Here is a 25,904-nt window from a genome sequence, read left to right as displayed (position 1 = left end):
AGCACTTGAACCCTGGTCAGACGCCTGTCCTTGCTGCTGACCAACCACTGTATGCCCTTGCTAAAGAGATCCAGTGGACCTGGCCAGCCACTCACGGAGAGGATCACTTTGTGATCATGTTCGGTGGTCTACACATCGAGATGGCCACGTTGAAGTTGCTGGGAGACCGGTTGGAAGACAGTGGCTGGACAAACGCCCTGGTACAGGCTGACATTGCAAGCTCCGGAACAGCAAATTCCTTCATACATGCCAGCCATGTCACCAAGACCCGCCATGCACATAAAGTCACAGCTGCAAGCCTTTATACACTCCTCCAACAAGCTTACAGTGAAGACTGCACATCCGATGATACTGATGCCATGCAACCAGATAGTCCGCCTTTTGAGCAGTGGTGCATAGAGCGGGAAAAGACCAGTGTCCACTTTGACTACTGGCTTAAGACCTTGTCATTGGAGCTTCTCTTGCTGCGGTACATCAGGTCACTTCGTGAAGGTAACTTCCAGCTGTACGTGGAATCCCTGACGCAGATCATGCCCTGGATGTTCGCCCTAGATCACACGCACTACTCCAGATGGCTTTCCGTACACATCCGTGATATGACGACTCTCGCTGAAAACAACCCGGATGTCCTAGCAGAATTCAAGTCTGGAAATTTTGTGGTGCACAAAACCAGCAACAAGTTCTCTGCCATGGCACTTGACCAGTCCCATGAGCAGAACAATGCAATGGTGAAAGGTTCTGGTGGGGCTATTGGATTGACTAGCAATCTACGAGCACTCAGACGCTGGATGGTAGCAGGGCCAGAAATTGCCAGGATCACTACAGAGTTTGAGGAACAGGCCATAAAGCAACAGGATGGTGCTGGTGACACTGGACACCATCACCACGACTAGCAACCTGGAGTGCAAGCAGCATTCCTGAAGGAGGTTAAGGCACTTGACAGTATTGGAAGAGATGGGGAATCCATTTCGAGAACACAGCCAAGACCTACTAGTCATTGACACAGGGGACATCATGGACACCCAAGTGGCCGAAACTGTGAGAAGGATCGAGACCCTTGGTGAGGAGCAGTACACCAAGTTTGTTGCAGAAAGGCTAGAACAGTGTACAACACCTGTCACACAAACACTTCCAAAGAACAAGTTGCCACTGTTCAGTAGGCCACCAGTCAAGATTAAGTCAAAACAGAAGGCACAGCTCGCAGCACTGAAGAGTGACTGTGGTCTCTTTTCGAGGCTGTACATCTCCTGTCAAACACGAGATGGAGACATTGACAATTTCTTCTCCCATGAAAACCAGGCAGCCCCGCCAGCTCTTTCAACTGGAGGAAAAATGCGGATTGGTGTTAAAGCAGATCTACTTTGCTGCCTGGAATCAGATCTGCTCGAAAACAACAGTACGCCTGTGACTGATGCAACAATTCTCGATGGTGCAGCTGTGGTTCAAATCCTAAATCCTGCAACATCAAGAACATTTCAAGAGTATGGAGAAAGAGTGTTTGCACCATACATCTCTGCTCAACTTGAGAAAAGCAGCCGCATTGACCTTGTCTGGGATGTATACCTACCTGCCAGCCTGAAAGCCTCAACAAGACAGAAGAGGGGAAAGGGCACCAGGAAAAGGGTGACTCCTTCTACTGTGATGCCAAAGAACTGGAAGGACTTCCTTCGAGTCGATGAGAACAAAACCGAATTGTTTGCTTTCCTTTCACGCGAAGCTGTTCATCTTCCTCTAGCAGAGGGCAAGGAACTGTATGCAACAGATGGAAGTGGAGTTCTCTGCTCTCCTGCTGAGTCAATCTTGGCCCGCCTTGCCCCATGGTCGCAAGAGGGGGCCGACACTCGTCTACTTCTGCATGTGGCAGATGCTGTGCAAAAGGGGTGTAAGAAGGTGACCATACGTATCGTTGATACTGATGTGGTGGTACTGGCTGTGGCTTCATTCAGCAAGACAGCTCCTGATGAGCTGTGGGTTGCCTTTGGTGTCGGGTTAAGCTTTCGGTACATAGCTGTTCACGAAATGGTCGCCACAATGAATCCAACACAGTGTCTGACTCTAGCACTCTCCCAGTCCTTCACGCTTTCACCGGGTGTGACACTGTATCTGTATTTGCTGGCAGAGGAAAGAAGACTGCCTGGGAAACTAGGAAGTCTTTCCCAGAGGTGAATGATGCTTTCAATGAACTCCTATGCATGCCAAGTGAGGTCAGCAAAGGATCAATGTTACTGCTAGAGCGATTTGTGGTGCTGATGTACGACCGAACCAGTGAGAGCACGGAAGTGAATGATGCCAGGAAGCAGCTCTTCACACAGAAGTCTAGAGAACATTCCTCCAACCCAGGCAGCACTGAAGCAGCACATCAAGCGCACTTGCTACCAGGCCAACTGTTGGAACCAGGCATTGGTCATGGATCCAGAGATGCCAGAGCCATCTGACTGGGGCTGGATAAAGGAAACAACTGGGTGGCAACCTCTTTGGACCACTCTCCCTGAAGCATCAAAGTCGTGCCATGAATTGATCCACTGTCGCTGCAAGAAAGGATGCACTGGACGCTGCAAGTGTGCCAAAGCTGCACTCAAGTGCACTGCACTGTGCTTCTGTTCTGGAGACTGTTAGATTTTGATCATTAACAATTTTCATCATTGCACTTGATTTAATGTAAGCTTTTGTGGACATACTTGGTTAACTACAGTTATTTTTTCAGAGGTTATTGCATCATTCCTTGCAGTGTAAACACTTTTTTTCATCATTTCTGGTCTTTGGGTGTTCTGTACCTATCCCTGTACCTGGAAAAATTAAGTTTTAAAAGTTCAAATGAACTTTTTCCAAAAGCAGTTCCAACTGCAGTATCATAAAAATAGATATTTAACGTAATTTGACTTTGACCTTGACCTAAATGCATGTCCTTGAGTTCTGGCGATCTCAAAAGTATCACCAAATGAATGGGCATCCCCAATTTAGTTGGAAATGACACCTAAAATGTTTTTCTACACCGTTTAGTTCCAAAATTAAGCGCGTTTGAACATTAGACCCGGTGGACTGGCGGCCATATTGGAAGCGGAGCGAGGGAAAGAGAGAGGGAGGAGGGGGAGAGGAGGAGCGGGGCAGCAATGGGGCTCGGATGAGGAGGGGAGATAGAGAGAGGGGGGAGGGTGAGGAAGTGAGGAGGGGGGAGGGAAGAGTGAGGAGGGGAGAGAGGGGGGTTCAAAATCCAGCAGCTGTGATGCCCAGCTTAATGTCTATCTGAGGGATGGCACACACATTGGTGAATCACCCCGCCTGTGAAATACCGAGCTGACAGTTTATAGCCGGGTCGGGATTCAAACCCAGGCTAGACAGCTTGGAGACGAGATAACCAAAATGAAATATAGTTAGTAATTAAATGTAAAATCACTAACGGGATTTGGCATGGGCTTATTAGGGTGGTTCTTAGCTACTACAAAAGGCAAAAAAACCAAATGGAATTGTTTTACTCCTAACCTTAATCTTTTTGGTATTGAGGTTAAACTTCTGCCTGTGAAATATTTTTTTAATACATCAAGTTTTAGGGGTTGCACAGTGACTCATGGTTGCCAGCCGCTCAATGTTTGTGCCCGAAAAACGTTGTACCCGATAAACGTCGATTTCCTGCAATCGGGAAACCTCTTTCCAATGTTCTGTCACAACTTGAAGCAGATACTGGGTTTGCTGTTCATCCCTTGTCAGGAGACGATTGTACTCTTCAATGAGAGCAACTGCATACACCAGAGTACAGCTGTACTGTATTCAATTAACTTAAAAACAACTTCAAAATGTGCAGTACATAGCAAGGTCATAGGTCAACTGTAATGGTCAAAACACAAGTACAGCAGTGAAGAATAAATAATCAACTCCAAACATTTATGCGAGCCAAATATGTGAAATTACAAACTGCGTGAGCGACCCCTAAATTCAGTCAAAATGGCCAAATATGTGAAATTACAAACTCCGTGTACGACCCCTAAATTTAGTCAAAATAGCCAAATATGTGAAATTACAAACTCCGTGTGCAACCCCTAAATTTAGTCAAAATGGCCAAATATGTGAAATTACAAACTCCGTGTGCGACCCCTAAATTTAGTCAAAATGGCCAAATATGTGAAATTACAAACTCCGTGTGCAACCCCTAAATTTAGTCAAAATGGCCAAATATGTGAAATTACAAACTCCGTGTGCAACCCCTAAATTTAGTCCAAATGACCAAATATGTGAAATTACAAACCGTGTGCAATCCCTAAATTTAGTCCAAATGCCTTAAAATTTCACCACAAGGGTGTTTTCATCCAGACAAAATTATTTAAGTGTTGGGAGCATGACTTTTCTAACTTTCATTTTTAAGAACCACCCTAGCAAGGGCTTATGGTAAAGCATTTTATAACAATTTCCGCATCTCTATTGGAGTTTGCAAATACTAAAATCTGTAAACACCAACCTTGAACACAGGTAAGGCATTAAAAGGTTGAAAAATACCAAGACAAACCACTGGTTTGCGGTTATACGAGATAATACTTAAGAATAAATTTTAAAAATTACGCAACGAAACTTTAAAAATATGCTAATCTATTCAAACCAAATTTGCATGTATTGCCAATAACTCACCCAATCACAAACATTGAACACAGACAGACATCTAGCCATTCGTAGGCAAGCCATCAATCCGAGAAGACAGTGTAGAACAAGCTAGAGGGGGGAAGACGAGGGAAGCAGATACTATTGTGTCGTGCTGTGCTGTCGAGCATTACGCAGTACCTGCCGCATGCGAGCATAGTCGATGAGGCGAGCGTAAGCGCTGGCCCCCGCGATGATGAGCCGTGGCCGGAAGAGTCGGGCGTTCTCTGCCAACCGATCATAATCGATAAGTTCGGTGACCGGCTGTGCACAAGAAAAGTCCAAATTTGGAGAAAATATCAATACAGCAATCAATAAACAAACATTGCTTGTACTGGGCTCATAAAGACTCAAAATACAGAATATAAATAACGTATATAGAGCTCTGAACTACCAGTGTTACCCATTCAAATTGATATTAGCAAATGCACAACCGCAAAGTTAAAGTTCAACGTTGTGTTCGGTTTGAAGCAATCGGCAGAAATCATAAATTGATCAGAAATTGAACACAACAGCTGTATGCAAGGTTGAGTGGTGAATGAAGTCACCTGAGCCAAAGAAACATCCCCTTAGAGCTGGATTACCGTGGCCTATTTAGAGCACCTGGCGAATAGCACGTCCAGACACTTTAACCAAAATATTTTGAGCACAAGTAGTCTCGATAAATGGCATATGCGGGAGATAAAGCACTTTCAGCAAGGCCAAAGCAAACAGCACTCGAACACTTGGCTTGAGAAAAACACTTCAAAAACCAAGTTGATCGTGGAGTAAAAGTAAATCTTTCATTAGCATTTCACACGCGATAGAATGAAAACATATAGTTCAGATCAAATCAGTTTTGTTTCCTCTCGTCAAAGAAGAAAAGCACCCCATAAAGGTGTGCAGGTGCTGTTACTACCCCAAAATTATTGCGGTGGGGAAGGTCAGGGCACCCACAAGCTGGTCGTGAACATTTCCAGGGCTGAGAATTTATAGTAGACAGGTAACCAATTCATCACAAGGTGCTGCCGATTCAACCCTAAACCAAGGTAGGAATTTATAATTTGACCAGAGTAAAAGCACACAACAGCCTACGCTTTTCAAAAGTTATCATGGAATCTTTTAACATCCATAAGCGAATGCGAACAGACTAGATAGGCAGCTGAACACTTCTGAATGCAACACCCTGCGTGCAAGGTACCAGGGTGAGTATGGTGTTCAGCAAAAGGTATTCTACCTGTAGTTTATAAATAAATAAAAAACTACATCTCCACCACTGGGTGTTCTGGAAAATAACATAACTGTACCTGGTGACACTCAAAAATGGGCCATTCAACGATATTGGTGAATTTTCTCCCAAGGACGAGCCATGTCTTGTAAAGTGCCTTATGTTCGTGGAAAATTAGGCAAGGAAACCGTAATGAAACATCTTGTGCTCTTCCCACCAGTCCTTCAACCCAATTAATCGCCTACTCATGGTTTCTCTCATACCCACTCCCGAGCTCCTCTGCTTTCACCGAGACCCCCTTTAGCGGTTCCATCCCTGCCCACTCCCCATCAAATCTCAACCACTGGGTGTTTTGTAGAAAATACTTGTAATGCTTTTAGCGTGAATATCCCAACTCTCCCCCACTCAAACTCCTCCATATCATGCCACCCTTTCTCACTTTTTCTATAATTAATTTCGATGTCTGAAGAAGAAAAAAAAAAATACTCACTCAGACACAATTAATTCAAATGTTCTCCAAAAAAGGCAGCCGTCAATACCACTAACTGAATAGGGAAATGCTGGCTACCGTCCACATGTACTCGCTGCCTACGTTCTGTAAGGAAGCTCAATGGCCAACCTACAGCACCACAACCGATGCCTACAGCCTCCATCTTAGCCAATAGTCGACGGTGCGGAACGGTGCCGGATGCTTTTTGAAAGTTAATAAAAACAGCATTGATGGGTTGCCTCTCATCCATAGCTCTTGTCCAAGAGTCAGCCACTGTCATACATTGCTATGGCATGAGCGGTGCTTCCGAAACCTGTGTTGTGCTTCAGATAGCAGTTCCTCGCTCTCTGGGGGTCTTGTTAATCTCTCCGACTCTGCTTTCTAGGACCTTGCACAGTACATAGGTAAGGCAAATACTCTGGTAGTTACCTGTGTCTTGCTTACTACCCTTATTGAAGATAGGACATACATGAACTTCTACAGTGATTTCTGGTACAGCTCACATATTGCTTCTGCGACATGTTCCAACTCCCGAAGCTTGTGGTACTAGCCGTATAGGGCCAGAGATTCATTCGTGTTCAGCCTGCTCAGGTGCTTTTCTCCATCACATGCCGTAACCTCTTTCTCCATCTCATCACATGCCACCCTGCAGTTGCGTGCTATGGTGTCCTTGGGCGATTCTATAGTAAACCTCAATGATAGAATCTCAACAGTGCATCTGCCTTTGCCACATTTCTGATGTGTCAGTATCTTAGATGGCTGCATTGATTCTTTTCCTCTGACCTGTTGTCGAAGGTGTGCAAATAGTCTCTTTGGCTGAGACACACTCCATTTGGCTTGCTTCCTCATATAGCTTCCTGGAAGCAGTGATAGCCTCCTTGCACCATCTCCCCTTATTTGAAAGCCATCCCGGGCATGCTTCCTTTGTCAAATAAGCCTTCCGATTTCCCTCGTGAATCAGGGCGGGCGTGTTGAGGTCATTTTCCAAACATTACATTTGGGAGCATACCTCGATAGGAACTCATGGAGCTTGCATTTTATAGCCTGCCAGCCCCTCACAATATTACTTGTGAGGGGGAGAAGGTATGCAGTTATCGCTGACTTGTTGCACCTGCCCTGGTATTCTGCTCTGCATATGTTCCAATGTCTGTCACTAGCCCTGGCATGAGGCCCCACTTGAATCAGGTAGTCATAGCTCAGACAGGCATGGGCACTGCTTCCAATTGGTGGCTGACAGAGATCCCATCCGGTTCCATCGTCGTCATAACCAGGTCAAGGTATGAGGAATCATGGCCTGCCACCTCCTCACGGGGGGTTTCCAATCACATGTTTCACATATAGAGTGAAGCCAACCGGAATGCGCAATAATGTTGTCATACATGACCTTGGAAAACAGCAGTGCATTGCATGTCAAACCAGAAATCACCGATGCGGCACTGCAGCACCTTAGTTTTCCTCCCAATTGCCTTATCACGCTTGAAGCTTTCAGTGGGATGTTAGTGAAAAAGTTGGTTGGTCACGTCAATACTACAGAGGTCGGAGTACTTCTGAACATTGTCCTGACGCCTGAGGTGGGAGTACTTTTCAGAGTTTACTTCATGGTTTTCTGTGGTGCAGCCTCTATTTGAACTTCAAACTCATTCGGATCAGCACCTTCCTCCTCTACAGCGGGCCTCAGATGATCCACCAACACACTTTTCACACGGATGACATGGAGATCAAGTTTACTCTGCTCGGTCTCAAGATCAAGGGCATGCAAATAAACAATTTTCTCACTTTCTGAAGATCCTGTCACTTCACTATTTGCTATTCTGTCACTGCACAAGATGGATAAGGCCTGATCGATGCTTTCCCTTGTGGTTCTGCTTCCGTGAGGAAAGGCGATGGCTCTGTTAGAGTGGAGTCATCCTCTTTTTATGTATGCTGTTAGTATAGTGCTAATATATAGGTAGTATAGTTCACTGTAGAGGCTATCTAGGAAAGTGTGATTCGTAGATTTCCTTTCTGCACAACCAGGCAAGGTAAGGAGATGGGGCGGAGGCAAAGAAACTCATTATGGACATGTTGGTGTGGTGTTCCGTGTGCGGTTTGATAAGTCGTCGTCGCAGCCTATTCTGCAATGACAACAGGAGTTCGAGTGTGGCACCGGCCATAGATGGCGCACTGACGTCCCGGAGTGTGTGCTGCTATTGGAGGCTTCCAGGGCAACACGCCATTGGCTCAGGTGACACCAGTGACTTCACCTCACATAAGTGATGTCATTGTGACGGCAATAAGGTGCAATGCCAATGGCCGGTATTGGGTAGGGAATTAAGGGCATGAGGCGTGGTCAAGAGGGTAAAGGGGTAAAAGGCTAAGCATGAATGCTGAAGGCCGAGTCTGGGTGGTATTCAGAGACAGCAGTTGCGTAAAGTCATGAACCATCATTGTAGTTGTGAATCAGTCTGTGGACTGAGACCTGCTACCATTGTCGTCATCGTCCCTTACCCCCCCCCCCCCACTCCACCACCACCATCTGCCCCGCCCCCCCCCCCCCCGATTGCCATTCTAGTTACCTCTGCCACCAAAGGTGAACGGAGGTTATGTTTTCACCTATGTCTGTCTGTCTGTTTGTTTGTTTGTCTGCGAGCAGGATATCTCAAAAGGTTTTGGTTGGGTCGGATTAAATTTGGTGGACACATTGTGTATGTGACAAGGGAGAATTGATGACATTTTCAGTCCTCGAACCCTCCCGAGGAACTCCAAGATGCATGCGCCCTTCCAGTAACCCCCCCCCCCCCCCCCCCCCAGGTTAAACTTCCAAAATCCAGGCTGACTGCACATCTCAACTCGATGTTCTTCGCTTCTCTTGTATGTGGAACTGCCTTCCAGAGGCTGTGCCATCCCTTTTCTCTCCAGAGCTTCAAGCAAGCAGTGCACCACCATCTCATTGCCATCCCAAATTATATCGCAATTATCTTTATTACCCCCATTATCATTTTCTAGCCCAACCATTTTACTTGCTCGTTTTAATGTTTTCTCCCCTCCACCGTTTCGTCTTATCATGTTTGTTCATTACCCTGATGTTTGTTCCACTGTCGATTCTACATTTCTCTCCCTTAAGCCTCGCTCATAGAAAGAAAAAACAATTCTCTTCCATATAAAAACATTTCAACTTACATCAAGACGATATGGCATAGACTCGAAGAAGATAGAAGTTGCAGACACTCGTTTTGTGTCAGTCATGAAGCCATGGGTTAAACTGCAAGAAGAAAAAAAAAAAGTATCAGTATAATTACAACTGTAAAAATGCCTATCAGCAACATAGAATACAAAATGAGCATATCTATTGTGGACTTCCATCCAATCAATCGAGAAATAACACTCAACAGTTCATATTCTGGTGAGAGATCACTCATCTTCCCCTTAGATCAATACGAACACATTTGCAGAAAACAGAAGTTGCATGAAAGCCCCGGAGTAAATACAATTAATAATCTCTGCCTCAGTAACTTGGGATACCTCAGCCAGACACAAAGGCCAAAAAGCTCTTCCATGGTGGAGGGGAGGGAGGAGGGTTTCAAATAAATTCAGGCATGAGAACATGGTGCACATACTCTGGTGGTCAACTGCAAATCACAAACGATTAATCACATTGAAAGAACTGCACTCAACTAAACGCGCAAACAAATGCACTGTGGTGCTCCCTGCAACAGAATCATCGTTGTACAAGATTCATGCACACAGGTGAATATTTACCGCCACCACTGAAGGTGGATGCATGATATGTTTTCACCCCTGTATGTCTGTCTGCACGTTTGACGATCAGCAGGATATCTAAAAAAAAGGTCATTGACGGATTTGGATGAAACTTGGTGGACAGGTTGGGAGTGTGACAAGGACAAAATGATTAAATTTTGGTGAAGATCCACATCTGGATCTGGATACCATAATTGCAAAAAAATTTAAGTGATTCTTCACCATTCAGAGATATTTTTATGCTTGAGCTTAGACTCGTGATAAAGCACACACACACACACACACACACACACACACACACACACACACACACACACACACACACACACACACACAGCCACTGAGCTTGGGGGAAGTGCCGTCACTACCATCACTTCCCGGGATACCATGGGTACCAGCGACGTCATTACAATAGAGCCGCATTTCTCACCATACTCACCGGGGCATTTCCTCAAGAGGAATTTGTCCCTCCCATCGATGGGGATTGTCCGTGCTCTATCCTTTTCAAGCAAGGAAGCAGCACATAACATTTTAAAAGTATTTGGTATGACTGAAACAGGTCCAAACCAGACACAGATCCGGCCTATCAGTGGGATGGATACAAACCGTAAACTGTTCATCCTGGTGGAGGTATGCAATATACCGAGTACCGTTTTGGTTCAATATTCAATAGTCATGGTGGTTGCCAAAAATTAAAGGATAGTAGATAGGATACCAGACTACATACCATTTTCCTCGAAAATAGGACATGTGTAAAAGCTTTTCCCCAGTCTGATTACTTCACTATCCATACCAAAACAAAGTTTCACATACAAGGAGACATGAGGAAAATATTTTGTGGTTATAGTGTCATGTTACTGTCTTGAGCAAGACACGTCCCAGAATCACTACCACATGATCCACGGGCTGATCCTTAGGGGCCGCGCTGGACACATGTAGGTAGAAGAATGGATGGAATCAATGGAACATTGATTGAGGTATGCTAACCACAGTGGGAAGCAGGGATCATAAAGAAGCTGACGTTTTGAACGTTAACCGTTTGCCGGAGATATTTTGCTTCCATCCATTGTTGCCTCTACCACCGAAGGTGGACCGAGGTTATGTTTTCACCCCAGTATGTCTGTCTGTCTATGAGCAAGATATCTCAAAAGGTTGTGGACGAATTCGGACGAAACTTAGTGGACAGGTTGGGTGTATGGCAAGGACGAATTGATTCGATTTTGGTGAAGATCCGAATGTGGATACCATAATTTATTAAGCGATTCTTCACCATCGAGAGATGAGGCCAAAGGCGATATATAGCACGATTTCTCAAAAAGTTGTGGACGAGTTATGACAAAACTTGGTGGATAAGTTGGATAGGTAACAAGATTAAGCCGATTCGATTTTGGTTCAAGTCCAGATCCAGATCAGGCCTATCAGTGGGATACAAAACGTCAACTGATACAACAACAACAACAACAACAACATGCATTTTAAGGCCATTTTCCCTGCTAGAGCGGGGGTTAGCCTTGCGGTCCCCATGACAATCTTCTCCATTTTGCCCTATTTTCTGCATCTCTCCTTGTTAACCCCCTTGCCCGCATTTCTTCTTCCACCATCTTTAGCCAGGTCTTTCTCGGTCTTCCCCGTCCTCTACTTCCTTCTACATTAACTTCCATCACTCTTCTCAACCAGTCACTTTCATCCTTCCTCAACAAATGACCAAACCATCTCAACCTATTCCTCTTCACAGCATCAATCACAGGCAATATTCCCATCATCTTTCGCAATTCATCATTTGTCTTCCTCTCTCTCAACGATACTCCACACATCCATCGAACCATTCGCATTTCCACCCTTTCCAGCCTTCGTTGCTACTCTACGTTCATTACCCATGTCTCGCTCCCATAAATCATAACACTTCTCACACATGCAGCATACACCTTTCCCTTCAGCTTCAGCGACACTCTCCTCCTCATCAGCACGCCACTCAGTTCCCGAAACTTCTTCCATGCACATCTCACTCGATCAACCGTTGCCGAGTCTGATCCACCTTCTCCATTCAGCATGTCTCCGAGGTAGCAAAATGTTTTCACACCTTCCATCTTCACGCCGTCTCCAAGATCCAACTCAACATTTCCTCCATCTGCAGCTCCCTCTGTGCACACTTTACATTTGAATGTAGCTGCCACACTGGTAAATGACCCTCTCAGACCACTACATTTTTGATGAACCCACTCAGCGCACATTGTACATTGAATGGAGTTCACTCCGACACCCTTCCTGCACACAGCACACGGCCACTTCCCAGTTCTTTCCACCTCACCATATGCTTTACCACTTGCCATCACCTTCGTCTTTCCGATATTCACCTTCAGACCTTTTGTCTCCATACATTCCTTCCACTTGTTCATCTTTTCCTTCAGTCCATCCATACTTTCCGCAATCAAAACCAGATCATCTGCATACAACAACTCCCACGGTAAACCCTCCTTTACGTTCTGAGCCAGCACCTCCATCACAGCTACAAATAGTAGTGGACTTAGTACCGACCCCTGATGCAATCCCACCTTCACCTCAAACTCACCACTGTTCCCGTCCTTCGTCCTTACAGCTGTGCGCGCTCTTTTGTACATTGCCATCACTACTCTGATCAACCATTCCTCCACTGCTAACTTCCTCAATGCCCATGTCAATACTTTGCGTGGAACCCTATCGAATGCTTTCTCCAGATTAACAAACCCAAAAACCAACTTCTTCCTCTTCTCCGTGTATTTCTCCTGCAACTGCCTCACAATGAAAAGCGCATCTGTAGTTCCTCTTCCTGGCATAAATCCAAACTGCATTTCGTCGATCTTCACTTTCTTCCTTATCCTCCTCACCAACACCCTTTCCAATACCTTCATTCCATGCTCCAATAACTTTATCGCTCGGTACGAGCCACACTCCAGAGGGTCACCTTTCCCCTTGTATAGAGGGACGAGGGTACTCAGTTCCCAATCCACTGAAATGCGGCCTTCTTTCACCACCAGATTACAGATCTCTGTCATTCTCTTCACACCTCAACTTCCTGCTGCCTTCAACATATCTCCAACAACTCCCGTCGGCCCTCCCGCTTTTCCACTCTTCATTGCTTTTATCGCTTCCTCAACTTCCTTCTCAGTTATCTTCTCTGCCGGTCCTAAAACTGGGTTACTCTCGATGTTGCCATCCCATTCATTCTCTGTATTCAACAGCATTTCCATATATCTTTTCCATCTTCCTTTAATTCCATCTGGGTCGACAACGATTTGTCCCACTTCATCCTTCAAGCAACTCACCCCCATCACATCACACCTCTCTTTCGCTATGTTCTTTGCAATCCTGAATACTGCTTTCTGACCGTCTTCCGAATCAAAGCGTTCTCCGAACATTTTCCTACATGCCTCCTGCGCCTTTGCTACCTCTTTCTTTGCAGCCTTCCTGGCTGCCTTATAACTTTCATGCTCTGCTGTTTCTGCTCCCGTACCCTTCGCCTTCTGCCACTCCTTGAACTTCTTCCTCTTCTCGTCAATCCTCTTTCCAACTTCAACATCCCACCACCATGTTTCCGAGTGCCTCGGTGGTCCTTTTGTCCATCCACATACCTCACCAACGGCTCCCAACAGACTATCTTTCATTGACATCCAACCACTTTCAAGCTCAACCACATCATCCTCTACCCTACTCAGCCTCTCTTTTAATGTCTCCCTTATTATCACCTCTTTCAACCTCCACACCTTCATTCTCGGTTGGTACTTCACCCGCCGAGCTCTCCTCGCACCTTTCACCCTTATGTCGCAGACAACCAAGTGGTGCTGTGAAACAGCCTCCTCCCCCGGGATCACCTTTGTGTCCCGGAGGTGCCCCCTATCTCGCCTACGCACCATCAGGTAGTCAACGGTTGTAGTCAACGGTTGTCGTCGACCCACCTGACGTGTATGTAACAAGCTTATTATCCTATTATCCGTCAAAACGTAAACTGATAGAAAACTACAAAACGTAAATGTGTCGAAGGCCTTTGTTCTCATAATTTTCCATCAATCAAATTATTATTGTTATTATACTAGAACATCATCATCCCACAGTATATCCAATCTTTTTGGCATTTTGCTTGTATTAATCAATGCACACCACCCGTCTGCGGTATGCCATGTGAAGATCGACTGCATCAATGACAATTGTACTTTTTCAGGGGGAAAAACAAAATTTATGCCAACTCAAGGAACACCAAATGTTTCACTTAAGAAAATGAGGGTTTGACACAATCTGGGTAAACAATATTATTACAATTGAAATTTAGGACTGATAAACAAAGCACAAACAATCAATGCTCAATTTAAAATAGCATGATCATGCCCAAAGTTTTACTGAAATGCACATCCCCCCCCCCCCTCCCCCAAAAAATAAAATAAAAAATAAACAACGAGATGGGCCACCTACGACAGGCTACTTTATAACTGCAGGCCGGTTATGACCAGGATCCAATCTGCCCTACTTTCATCGGACATGTGACACACGATATCCTTTTTATAAAACTGAATTTAGAATTTGATTTTAGATATTAAAAAAAATACATGAGGCATCCTCAGGGTCCTCGTGGTCTATTGATTCCTCGGGCTCTTTTGGGTCCTCGTGGTCATTTCGGTCCTTGGGGTGTTTTGGGTCCTTGGGGTGTTTTGGGTCCTCTGGGTATTTTGGGTCTTCAGCGTCTTAGAGGTTTTCAGGGGCATAGGGGGTCTTAAAAGATCTTCAAAGGTCTAAGGGGTCTCAGCAGTCTACAGTGTCAAAAAGTACATTCCAGTATTACGTAATTAATAGACTACGTAATTAATAGACAGGATGCCACCGAGTTGAAACAGTAAGTAATAAATATACAGATAGTGACATGGCAGGATAAGCATCGTAAGGTTTCGTTGACTTCAAGAAAGTAAAACAAATTCTGCCTGCCAGTCCGTGCAACCGATCACATTGAAATTTTAACCATGTATTCTGTGTGATCACTAGATGATACTTGGAAAGTTTGACTTCAATCCTTATGGTGGAGAAATAATTATTTATTTATTTTCCTTTGATCTGTTATTGCTGACAACCCATGTGGCCTATGATTGATTTGAAAACACCCTGGTATCTCCAAGGTTTGCATAACATGTTTGTTATGTTTCCACTCCACCTGTCCAGCTGTTCTGGAGAAGTTGAATGTTAATGGTTTAATCTTCAAAAAATCATAACCACCAGAACATGTGATCTATGAGGTTAAAATTTACACCCCAAGTCCAGTAGATCATGTGCACGAAGTTTTGCATCGATCTGGTCAACCGTTCTGTATAAGCTGCATTTTAAAGTTTTTATGTTCAATCCAACCACGTGACTTATGACATCATTGATTTACATTCTCCTCTTATATTGCTGTATAGAACACACTCAATAAATTTCCAACTGATTGGATGCAGCATTGTACTAGTCAAATTATGATGTCATAATAGACATACCGATGATGTCATGGTTAACACCACTTATTCCCCAAGCGGACTTCTTTACAATGAGCCATGTTTCAAATTTTTCAATCGAGTGGTTTTGGAGATATAGAGGTCCACTTTTTGGGGGTTTTCCAAGATGGTGCCAGTACCACATGACCTATGCCATCATAATTATCAGTAAAAAAAAAAATCTACATGAGTAGGGGCATACTATGTTGAAAACGTTCCGTCAATCAGACCAACGGTTGCCAAGAAAATGATTTTAAAAGTGAAAAAAACCCCACAAAAGCCATACAGAATAATAATAATAGTAATAATAATAATTCCCTTTTTAAGGTCATTTTCCCTGCGAGAGCGGGCTTACCTGCTAATCATCATGGTTCCCTTTTTGAGGCAATGTTTTTTTTATGGCCAGATGCCTTTCCTGACGCCAACCCTTGAGTCGCCTCATACGACACGCAGGGATGCAACAAACAACAACAACATGCATTTTAAAGGCCATTTTCCCTACTAGAGCGGGGGTTAGCCTTGCGGTCCCCATGACAATCTTCTCCATTTTGCCCTATTTTCTGCATCTCCTCTTGTTAACCCCCTTGCCCGCATTTCTTCTTCCACCATCTTTAGCCAAGTCTTTCTCGGTCTTCCCCGTCCTCTACTTCCTTATACATTCATTTCCATCATTCTTCTCAACCAGTCACTTTCATCCTTCCTCAACACATGACCAAACCATCTCAACCTGTTCCTCTTCACAGCATCAATCACAGGCTCTATTCCCATCACCTTTTGCAATTCATCATTTGTCTTCCTCTCTCTCAACGATACTCTGCACATCCATCGAACCATTCGCATTTCCACCCTTTCCAACCTTCGTTGCTGCTCTACGTTCATTACCCATGTCTCGCTCCCAATAAATCATAACACTTCTCACACATGCAGCATACACCTTTCCCTTCAGCTTCAACGACACTGCCCTCATCATCAGCACGCCACTCAGTTCCCGAAACTTCTTCCATGCACATCTCACTCCAGCAACCGTTGCCGAGTCTGATCCACCTTCTCCATTCAGCATGTCTCCGAGGTAGCAAAATGTTTTCACACCTTCCAGCTTCACGCCGTCTCCAAGATCCAACTCAGCATTTCCTCCATCTGCAGCTCCCTCGGTGCACACCTTACATTTGAATGTAGCTGCCACACTGGTTAATGACCCTCTCAGACCACTACATTTTTGATGAACCCACTCAGCGCACATTGTACATTGATTGGAGTTCACTCCGACACCCTTCCTGCACACAGCACAGGGCCACTTCCCAGTTCTTTCCACCTCACCACATGCTTTACCACTTGCCACCACCTTCGTCTTTCCGATATTCACCTTCAGACCTTTTGTCTCCATACATTACTTCCACTTGTTCATCTTTTCCTTCAGTCCATCCATACTTTCCGCAATCAACACCAGATCATCTGCATACAACAACTCCCACGGTAAACCCTCCTTTACGTTCTGAGCCAGCACCTCCATCACAGCTACAAATAGTAGTGGACTTAGTACCGACGCCTGATGCACTCCCACCTTCACCTCAAACTCACCACTGTTCCCGTCCTTCGTCCTTACAGCTGTGCGCCCTCTTTTGTACATTGCCATCACTACTCTGATCAACCATTCCTCCACTCCTAACTTCCTCAATGCCCATGTCAATACTTTGCGTGGAACCCTATCGAATGCTTTCTCCAGATCAACAAACCCAAGAAACAACTTCTTCCACTTCTCCATGTACTTCTCCTGCAACTGCCTCACAATAAAGAGCGCGTCTGTCGTTCCTCTTCCTGGCAAAAATCCAAACTGCATTTCGTCGATCTTCACCTTCTTCCTTATCTTCCTCTCCAACACCCTTTCCAATACCTTCATTCCATGCTCCAATAACTTTATCGCTTGGTACGAGCCACACTCCAGAGGGTCACCTTTCCCCTTGTATAGAGGGACGAGGGTACTCAGTTCCCAATCCACTGGAATGCGGCCTTCTTTCACAACCAGATTACAGATCTCTGTCATTCTCTTCACACCCCAACTTCCTGTTGCCTTCAACATATCTCCCACAACTCCCGTCGGCCCTCCCGCTTTTCTACCCTTCATTGCTTTTATCGCTTCCTCAACTTCCTTCTCAGTTATCTTCTCTGCCGGTCCTAAAACTGGGTTACTCTCTATGTTGCCATCCCATTCATTCTCTGTATTCAACAGCATTTCCATATATCTTTTCCATCTTCCTTTAATTCCATCTGGGTCGACAACGATTTGTCCCACTTCATCCTTCAAGCAACTCACCCCCATCACATCACACCTCTCTTTCGCTATCTGCTTTGCAATCCTGAATACTGCTTTCTGACCCTCTTCCGAATCCAAGCGTTCTCCGAACATTTTCCTACATGCCTCCTGCGCCTTTGCTACCTCTTTCTTTGCAGCCTTCTTGGCTGCCTTATAACTTTCATGCTCTGCTGTTTCTGCTCCCGTACCCTTCGCCTTCTGCCACTCCTTGAACTTCTTCCTCTTCTCGTCCATCCCCTTTCCAACTTCATCATCCCACCACCATGTTTCCGAGTGCCTCGGTGGTCCTTTTGTCCATCCACATAACAGACTAGCTTTCATTGACATCCAACCACTTTCAAGCTCAACCACATCATCCTCTACCCTACTCAGCCTCTCTTTTAATGCCTCCCTTACTGTCACCTCTTTCAACCCCCACACCTTCATTCTTGGTTGGTACTTCACCTGCTGAGCTCTCCTCGCACCTTTCACCCTTATGTCGCAGACAACCAAGTGGTGCTGTGAAACAGCCTCCTCCCCCGGGATCACCTTTGTGTCCCGGAGGTGCCCCCTATCTCGCCTACGCACCATCAGGTAGTCAACGGTTGTCGTCGACCCACCTGACGTGTATGTAACAAGCTTATTATCCTCTTTCTGGAACTGAGTATTACAAATCAACAAATCAGCTTCATCAGCAAACTCCAAAATCCTTTCACCTTCTCCATTTCTCACACTATATCCATAACCCCCATGAACTCCCTCAAAACCATCCATACTCCTTCCCACATGTCCGTTTAGGTCTCCTCCTACCACAACAACTTCCTCATCTTTCACGTTTTCCATCAGCTTCTCTATCGCACACCATAACTTGTCCTTCTCTTCATTGCTTCGACCAACCTGCGGAGCATATCCCGAGATGACGTTCACCAAGAGCTTTCCAATCATCATTTTCACCATCATCAACCTATCACTCACTCTAGTCACACTCACCACACTGTCTACAAACTCCTCAGAAAACAGGACACCAACACCATTCACGCCCTCCAGGCACCCTTGCCACATAAACTTGTATTTCTGTCCCTGCCTACCCTTCACCATTCTCACACCACTTCCCTTCCATCTCGTCTCTTGCACACAACATATGTCCACTTTTCTTCTGACCAATACTTCCACCACTTCTCCTGATCTCCCTGTCATTGTCCCTACATTCCATGTCCCAAACCTCAGAAACCGATCTCCACTTCGGGCTGTACCCTGCCCATATGTAGTTGTAATTGTCATGGTTCTCTTTTTGAGGCAATGTTTTTATGTCCGGATGCCCTTCCTGACGCCAATGACGCCACGCAGGGATACGGTGTACCTATTCTAAACCGGGGAACACACTGGCAAATAATGATAATAATAATAATAATAATAATAATAACAAACAAGTAGAGCTACATTCTAAGTACACGGCCCCCATGGAAAAAAAACAAAAAGCATATCCTCCAGTGTACGACGTTGGTATATCCTCCAGGGCACCTTCAATGCTTGGCGATGCTGCAGTGCAGCACATGGAGATGGAATTGGGAGGGAGAAGAGTACAATATTTCATTGATTAATTGATTGTGTAATAAAAATATATATTATATTTGTAAAATAATTAACGTCTTAATCAATTGGCAAATAGCATACCCAAACTACCACTGCTTCATCTGACTGTGCAAGTTTTTGAAAATTTATAATGTAATTAATTGAAAAACTAAGTAATTAATCAATTAATTGATTACTCAATGAATCAAAAACACCCTTTAGAGCAAAATAACTTGGTCACTGTCGTGCCAAAATTTCAGCCTCCGAGCTCAAAAGTTGCCTGAAAATATTGCCCACATGAGAAAGGAAATAATGACTTGATAAACCGATAAGAATTAAGTAATTAATTAACTAATTGATGAATCAACAAGTAAAAAATAACGTTTTTGCCAAAGCACTTGTTCACTACTGTGTCCAAAGTTGAGCTTCCTAGCTCAAAGGATGGCTGAGATATCGCCCGAACAAACAAGAAAACAAGTACAGATACATTCTAAGTACACTGCCCCCATGCTAAATAAAGAAATAACATCCTCCAGCGAGGCATTGCCGGGGTGCCTTCGGTGCCCCGGCAATACCGCCATGCACCGCATATAGACTGTATTGGGAGGGAGAGGTGTACAATTGATTGTACAATTGATTGATCATTTGCATAATTAAAATGAATAAATAATGATCATAAAATATTTTCTTACTCCATTAGCTAATAGCATACCTAAACCACCGGTGCTTTATCCGAAGCTGTAACTTTTTGAAAATCAATTTTAAAAGTGATTAATCGAAAAAATTAAATTAACAGATTCATCAATAAATAATCAATCAATTAATTGATTAATCAATATATCAAAAATATCCTTTATAGCCACATCACTTGGTCACTGTCATGTTCAAATAGCAGCTTCCTAGCTCAAAAGGTGCCTGAGATATTGCCCAGAAGAGCAAGAAAATAAAAAAATAATAATCATAAAATTATTAAATAATTAATCAATTGGCTAATAGAATACCTAAACCACCACCGTTTCATCCGAATCTGTAACTTTAAAAAACATCAACTAATGAAGTAATTACTCAAATAATTAAATAATAAATTGATTAATCAATAAATAATTAATCAAGTTATTGATTAATCAATGAATCAAAAATATCCTTTATAGCCACATCACTTGGTCATTGTCATGTCCAAATATTAGCTTCTTAGCTCAAAAGGTGCCCGACATATTGCCCAGATGAGAAAGAAAATAAATAAATGATCAATAATTAAAATAAATAAATAATAATCAGAAAATAATTAAATAATTAATCAATTGACTAATAGAATGCCTTAACCACCACCGTTTCATCTGAATGTGGAACTTAAAAAAAATTAATCAATGAAGTCATTAATCGAATAATTAAATAATTAATCGATTAATTGATTAATCAATAAATCAAAAATCGTTTTGGACATGCCATACAGCTTCATCCTTTCCAGCCAAATCATTTGGTTATTGTCGTGTCCAAATATCAGCTTCTTAGCTCAAAAGGTGCCTGAGATAATGCCCAGAAGAGCAAGAAAATAAATAAATAATAATCATGAAATTATAAAATAATTAATCAATTGGCTAATAAAATACCCAAACCACCACCGTTTCATCCGAATCTGTGAATTTCAAAAACATCAACTAATTAAGTCATTACTTAAATAATAAATAATAAATTGATTAATCAATAAATAATTAATCGAATTATTGATTAATCAATGAATCAAAAATATCCTTTATAGCCACATCACTTGGTCATTGTCATGTCCAAATATTAGCTTCCTCGCTCAAAAGGTGCCCGAGATATTGGCCAGATGAGACAGAAAATAAATAAATGACGAATAATGAAAATAAATAAATAGTAATCATTAAAAAAAAAAAAAAAAAAAAAAAATTGGCTAATAGAATACATAAACCACCACCATTTCATCCGAATCTGTCACTTAAATTTATTTATTTATTATTATTCATTAATCGAATAATTAAATAATTAATCGATAAATCAATGAATCAAAAATAGCCTTTACAGCCAAATCAATTGGTCTTAGGAATGTCCAAATATCAGCTTCCTAACTCCAAAGGTGCCTGAGATAATGCCCAGAAATAAAGGAAATATAGAAGCACTTAATGAATCGATAATAATGAAGGAACTCATCAATAAATTGATTAATCAAAAAACAAAAAATAGCATTTGACAAATTAATTACTGTGCCAGGAGGTGCCCAAATTTCAGCTTTCTAGCTCAAAGTATGGCTGAGATATCGCCCGGACAAACAAGAAAACAAGAAGACATCATGCGGAGCACGATACTTGCAAAATCTGCCTCTCCCCAAAAAGTTTCCATTGATACAGCAAATTGTCCATTTCATGAAGATTAAATTTTACGATCTTGATCAAAGCTCGGGTCAACAGGATGAACAGTGACGATTTTTCAGATGAAAAATGATGATTTTGGAAGTTTGACCTAGAGTTGACCTTTGACCTTTTGACCTCAAAAATAGTTGGTTTTTCCTATTTATTGACACAATTTGCAAATGCTGTTCAATTTCCAAGTCGATCACATGAAAATTGACGGCTTTCAGATGAAAATTTATGATTTTTAAAATTTGACCTTGAGTTGACCTTTGACCTTTTGACCTCAAAAATACTTCATTTCCCAATTTAGTGACTCAATATACAAATGCTATTCAATTTTCAAGTCAATCGGATTTAAAATGGTGATTTTAGAAATTTGACCTCCAGATGACCTTTGACCTCAAAATCAATAGGCTTCTCAATTGGGACGACCTATACAACTTGCTGAAGTTTCATGACGATCGGTTTTGAATTGTGACCTGTAGGCCGGTGACAAACAGACAGACAAACAGACAGACAGACAGAACCACAAACACAACCGACAAATATACTTGAAAAATCTTCGATTTTGCAGGTAACAAGAAAACAAGAAAGCAAACAAACAACCAGAGTGAAAACTGAGTACTCCCTTTCAGCGTGCGTCATTGCCGAGCCGCCTTCGGTGCCCGGCAATGACATTATACAGCGCCTGGAGATGGCATAGGAAAGGAGCGGTGTACAATATATAAGTACTCAATTAAGTGATATTAATGAAGTAACTCATCAATGAATTAATTAATCCCCCCCAAAAATAACGTTTTTGACAAAGTACTTACTCACTATTGTGCCCAAAGTTCAGCTTCCCAGCTCAAAGGATGGCTGAGATAGCGCCCGGATAAACAAGAACACAAGAAAACAGGAAAGAAAACAACAAGTACAGATACAGTCACGTGAAAAAGTAAGTACACCCCATGTAAAGTTTTGACTTTTTCAACATATTTCAACATACAGCTATTTGATCTTCATTTCAACAATATTGATAGCTAAAGGTGATATAATATAACAAATATCATGAAACATTTACATTTTGTAGTCCATTGTATAATTTAAATGAACATTAATGCAAATTTCGCATGTGGAAAAAGTAAGTACACCCCTACATTTATCACTACTTCAAATACCTAAAATTAGAATCAGGTGCACCAGCTCAGGTGCAAATGATTAGAACATCGTTAGAGAGTATCTTGGAGGAACCCATCTTATTTAAACCTCAGACATTTAGTTTGGTTTGCTCTTTGTTGTTGAAGTGTGCGGCGTCACCATGCCTCGATCAAAAGAGCTCTCTGAGGCCTTCAGAAAGAAGGTTATAGATGCTTACGAGTCTGGGAAGGGATTTAAAAAGATCTCCAAACAATTTGAAATCAATCATTCGACTGTCCGGAAGATCATCTACAAGTGGAGAAGATTCCAAACAACTGCCAACTTGTTCAGGCCAGGCCGCCCCGGCAAGTTCAGCACGAGAGCAGACCGTAAGATGCTGAAAGAAGTCTCGAAGAACCCCAGAATGTCATCACGGGACCTACAGGTAGCTCTTGCCACTGTTGATATCAAAGTGCACGAGTCTACCATTAGAAAGAGGCTGCACAAATTTGATCTACATGGGAAGTGTGTGTGCCAGGAGGAAATCTTTGCTGTCCAGAAAGAACATCAGGGCAAGACTAAAGTTTGCCAATGAACACCTAGGCAAAGACCAGCACTTCTGGAACAATGTGTTCTGGACAGATGAGTCAAAGGTAGAGCTATTTGGCCACAGCACGCGAAGATATGTTTGGCGAAAACCAAAGACAGCATTTGACCACAATAACCTGATACCAACTGTAAAGCATGGTGGTGGAAATATTATGGTTTGGGGCAGCTTTTCTGCATCAGGGCCTGGGCAGTTCACCATCATAGAATCCACTATTAATTTTTCATTGTACCAGAGGGTGCTTGAGGATAATGTGAGGCCATCTGTCGGAAAGTTGAAGCTGAACCCTGCAACATGACAATGACCCTAAACATACCAGTAAATCCACCAAGGAATGGCTGAAAAGAAAGAAATGGAGGGTTCTGGAATGGCCAAGTCAAAGCCCGGATCTAAATCCCATCGAGATGTTGTGGGGGGATTTGAAACGAGCTGTGCATGCAAGGAATCCCTCAAACATCGCACAGCTGAAATAATTCTGCATGGAGGAGTGGGCAAAAATTTCTCCCAGTCGATGTCAGAGACTGGTAGACAGTTATAAGAAACGCCTACTTGACGTTGTTTCTGCCAAAGGGGGCAATACCACCTATTAGAGCCAAGGGTGTACTTACTTTTTCCATATGCAAAATTTGCATTTATGTTTATTTAAATTATACAATGGACTTCAAAATGTAAATGTTTCATGATATTTGTTATATTATATCACCTTTATCTATCAATATTGTTGAAATGAAGATCAAATAGCTGTATGTTGAAATATGTTGAAAAAGTCAAAACTTTACATGGGGTGTACTTACTTTTTCACATGACTGTACATTCAAAGTACACCGCTCCCATGCCAAATAATTAAATAACTGCCAGCGCGCCTCTGGCGCCCGGCAATACCGCCGTGCAGCTCATGCAGACTGTATTTGGAGGGAGAGGTGCACAATATTTGATTGATTAATTGCATAATTAAAATCAATAAAAGATTGTCATAAAATATTTTCTTAATCAATTGCATAAGCATCACTATTTTTGCTCAGCTAATTAGCTCAGCTAATAGCATAAGTAAACCACTCGTGCTTCATCCGAAGATGTAACTTTTAGAAATGTAATTAAATAAGTCATGAATAAAAAATTTAATAATTAATTTATTAATAAATAAATAATTAATCGATTAATTGATTAATCAATAAATCAAAAACACCCTTTACAGACAAATCACTTGGTCATTGTCATGTCCAAATATCAGCTTCCTAGCTCCAAAGGTCCTAGCCCAACACCAATCCCTGGTGTTGGGCTAGCGGCTAGGGTGCCGGCTTAGGATCCTAGGATCCTGGGTTCGAATCCCGGTCAATCGCTGAATTAACGCCAGGGGGGTTGACTCAGCCTGTCATCCTTCCGAGGTCGGCAAATTGAGTACCAGTTCACTGGTAATTCCCTGCTTGTCGTTAAAGGCGGCAAAAAGGGTTGGCGTCAGGAAGGGCATCCGGCCATAAAACATTGCTTCAAAAAGGGGACCGAAAAACAACAACAACCACGGTTGCCGAAAAAGGCCAACCCCCGCTTGCGGGGAAAAATGGCCTCTAAAGGTGGTTTTTTTTTTTTTTTTTTAGCTCAAAAGGTGCCTGAGATATTGGCCAGATAAGAAAGAAAATAAATAAATGATTAATAATGAAAATAAATAAATAATAATTGTAAATAATAATAATAATTCATCAATTGCCTTATATAACACATAAACCACCACCAGTTCACCCAAATATGTAACTAAAAAAAAATAAAAAATTAGTCATTAATCGAATAATTAAATAATTTATCGATTAATTGATTAATCAATAAATCAAAAATAGGCTCGACAGCCAAATCACTTGGTCATTGTCATGTCCAAATATCAGCCTCCTAGCTCAAAAGGTGCCTGAGATAATGCCCAGAAGAGAAAGGAAATATATAAGTACTTAATTAATCGCTAATAATTAAATCACGAATCAATGAATTGATTAATCAAAAAACAAAAAATACCGTTTTTGACGAAGTACTTGCTCACTATTGTGCCGAAATTTCAGCTTCCTAGCTCAAAGGCTTGGAGATATCACCCAGACAAACAAACAAACAAGAAGACGTCATGCGGAGCATGATACTTGCGCTCCCACCCCCAAGAAATATTTTTCTCCATTCATACAGCAAATTGTCCATTTCATCAAGATTAAAATTGACAATCTTGATTAAAGCTCGGGTCAAAAGGAAGAAAAGTGACGATTTTTCAGCTGAAAAATGATGATTTTGGAAGGTTGACCTTGAGTTGACCTTTGACCTTTTGACCTCAAAAATAGTTCGTTTCCCTATTTCGTGAATCAATGTGCAAATGCTGTTCAATTTTCAAGTCAATTCGATGAAAATTGAAGATTTTAGAAA

The 25,904-nt window shown here is 42.6% G+C and overlaps 1 protein-coding gene across 2 annotated transcripts in view; it reads right to left on the bottom strand.

The window, feature by feature from the left end:
• The window catches only part of SHMT2 (serine hydroxymethyltransferase 2), a 112,987-nt gene that overhangs the window by 46,170 nt on the left and 40,913 nt on the right, over window positions 1-25,904 (bottom strand). For both annotated transcript variants that reach the window (XM_068123234.2, XM_068123233.2), the window contains exons 5-6: window positions 9,483-9,564; window positions 4,768-4,890 (exon numbers count right to left, since the gene is read on the bottom strand). In XM_068123234.2, coding sequence (XP_067979335.1) covers window positions 4,768-4,890; window positions 9,483-9,564 — 205 coding nt within the window. The remainder of the gene's footprint in view (window positions 1-4,767; window positions 4,891-9,482; window positions 9,565-25,904) is intronic.

This window comes from Myxine glutinosa, chromosome 7 (genome assembly GCF_964187855.1).
Source record: "Myxine glutinosa chromosome 7, kmMyxGlut1.1, whole genome shotgun sequence".
Taxonomy (NCBI): domain Eukaryota; kingdom Metazoa; phylum Chordata; class Myxini; order Myxiniformes; family Myxinidae; genus Myxine; species Myxine glutinosa.
The sequence above is the reverse complement of the archived record's forward strand: the minus strand, read 5'-3'. Positions and strand labels throughout refer to the sequence as shown.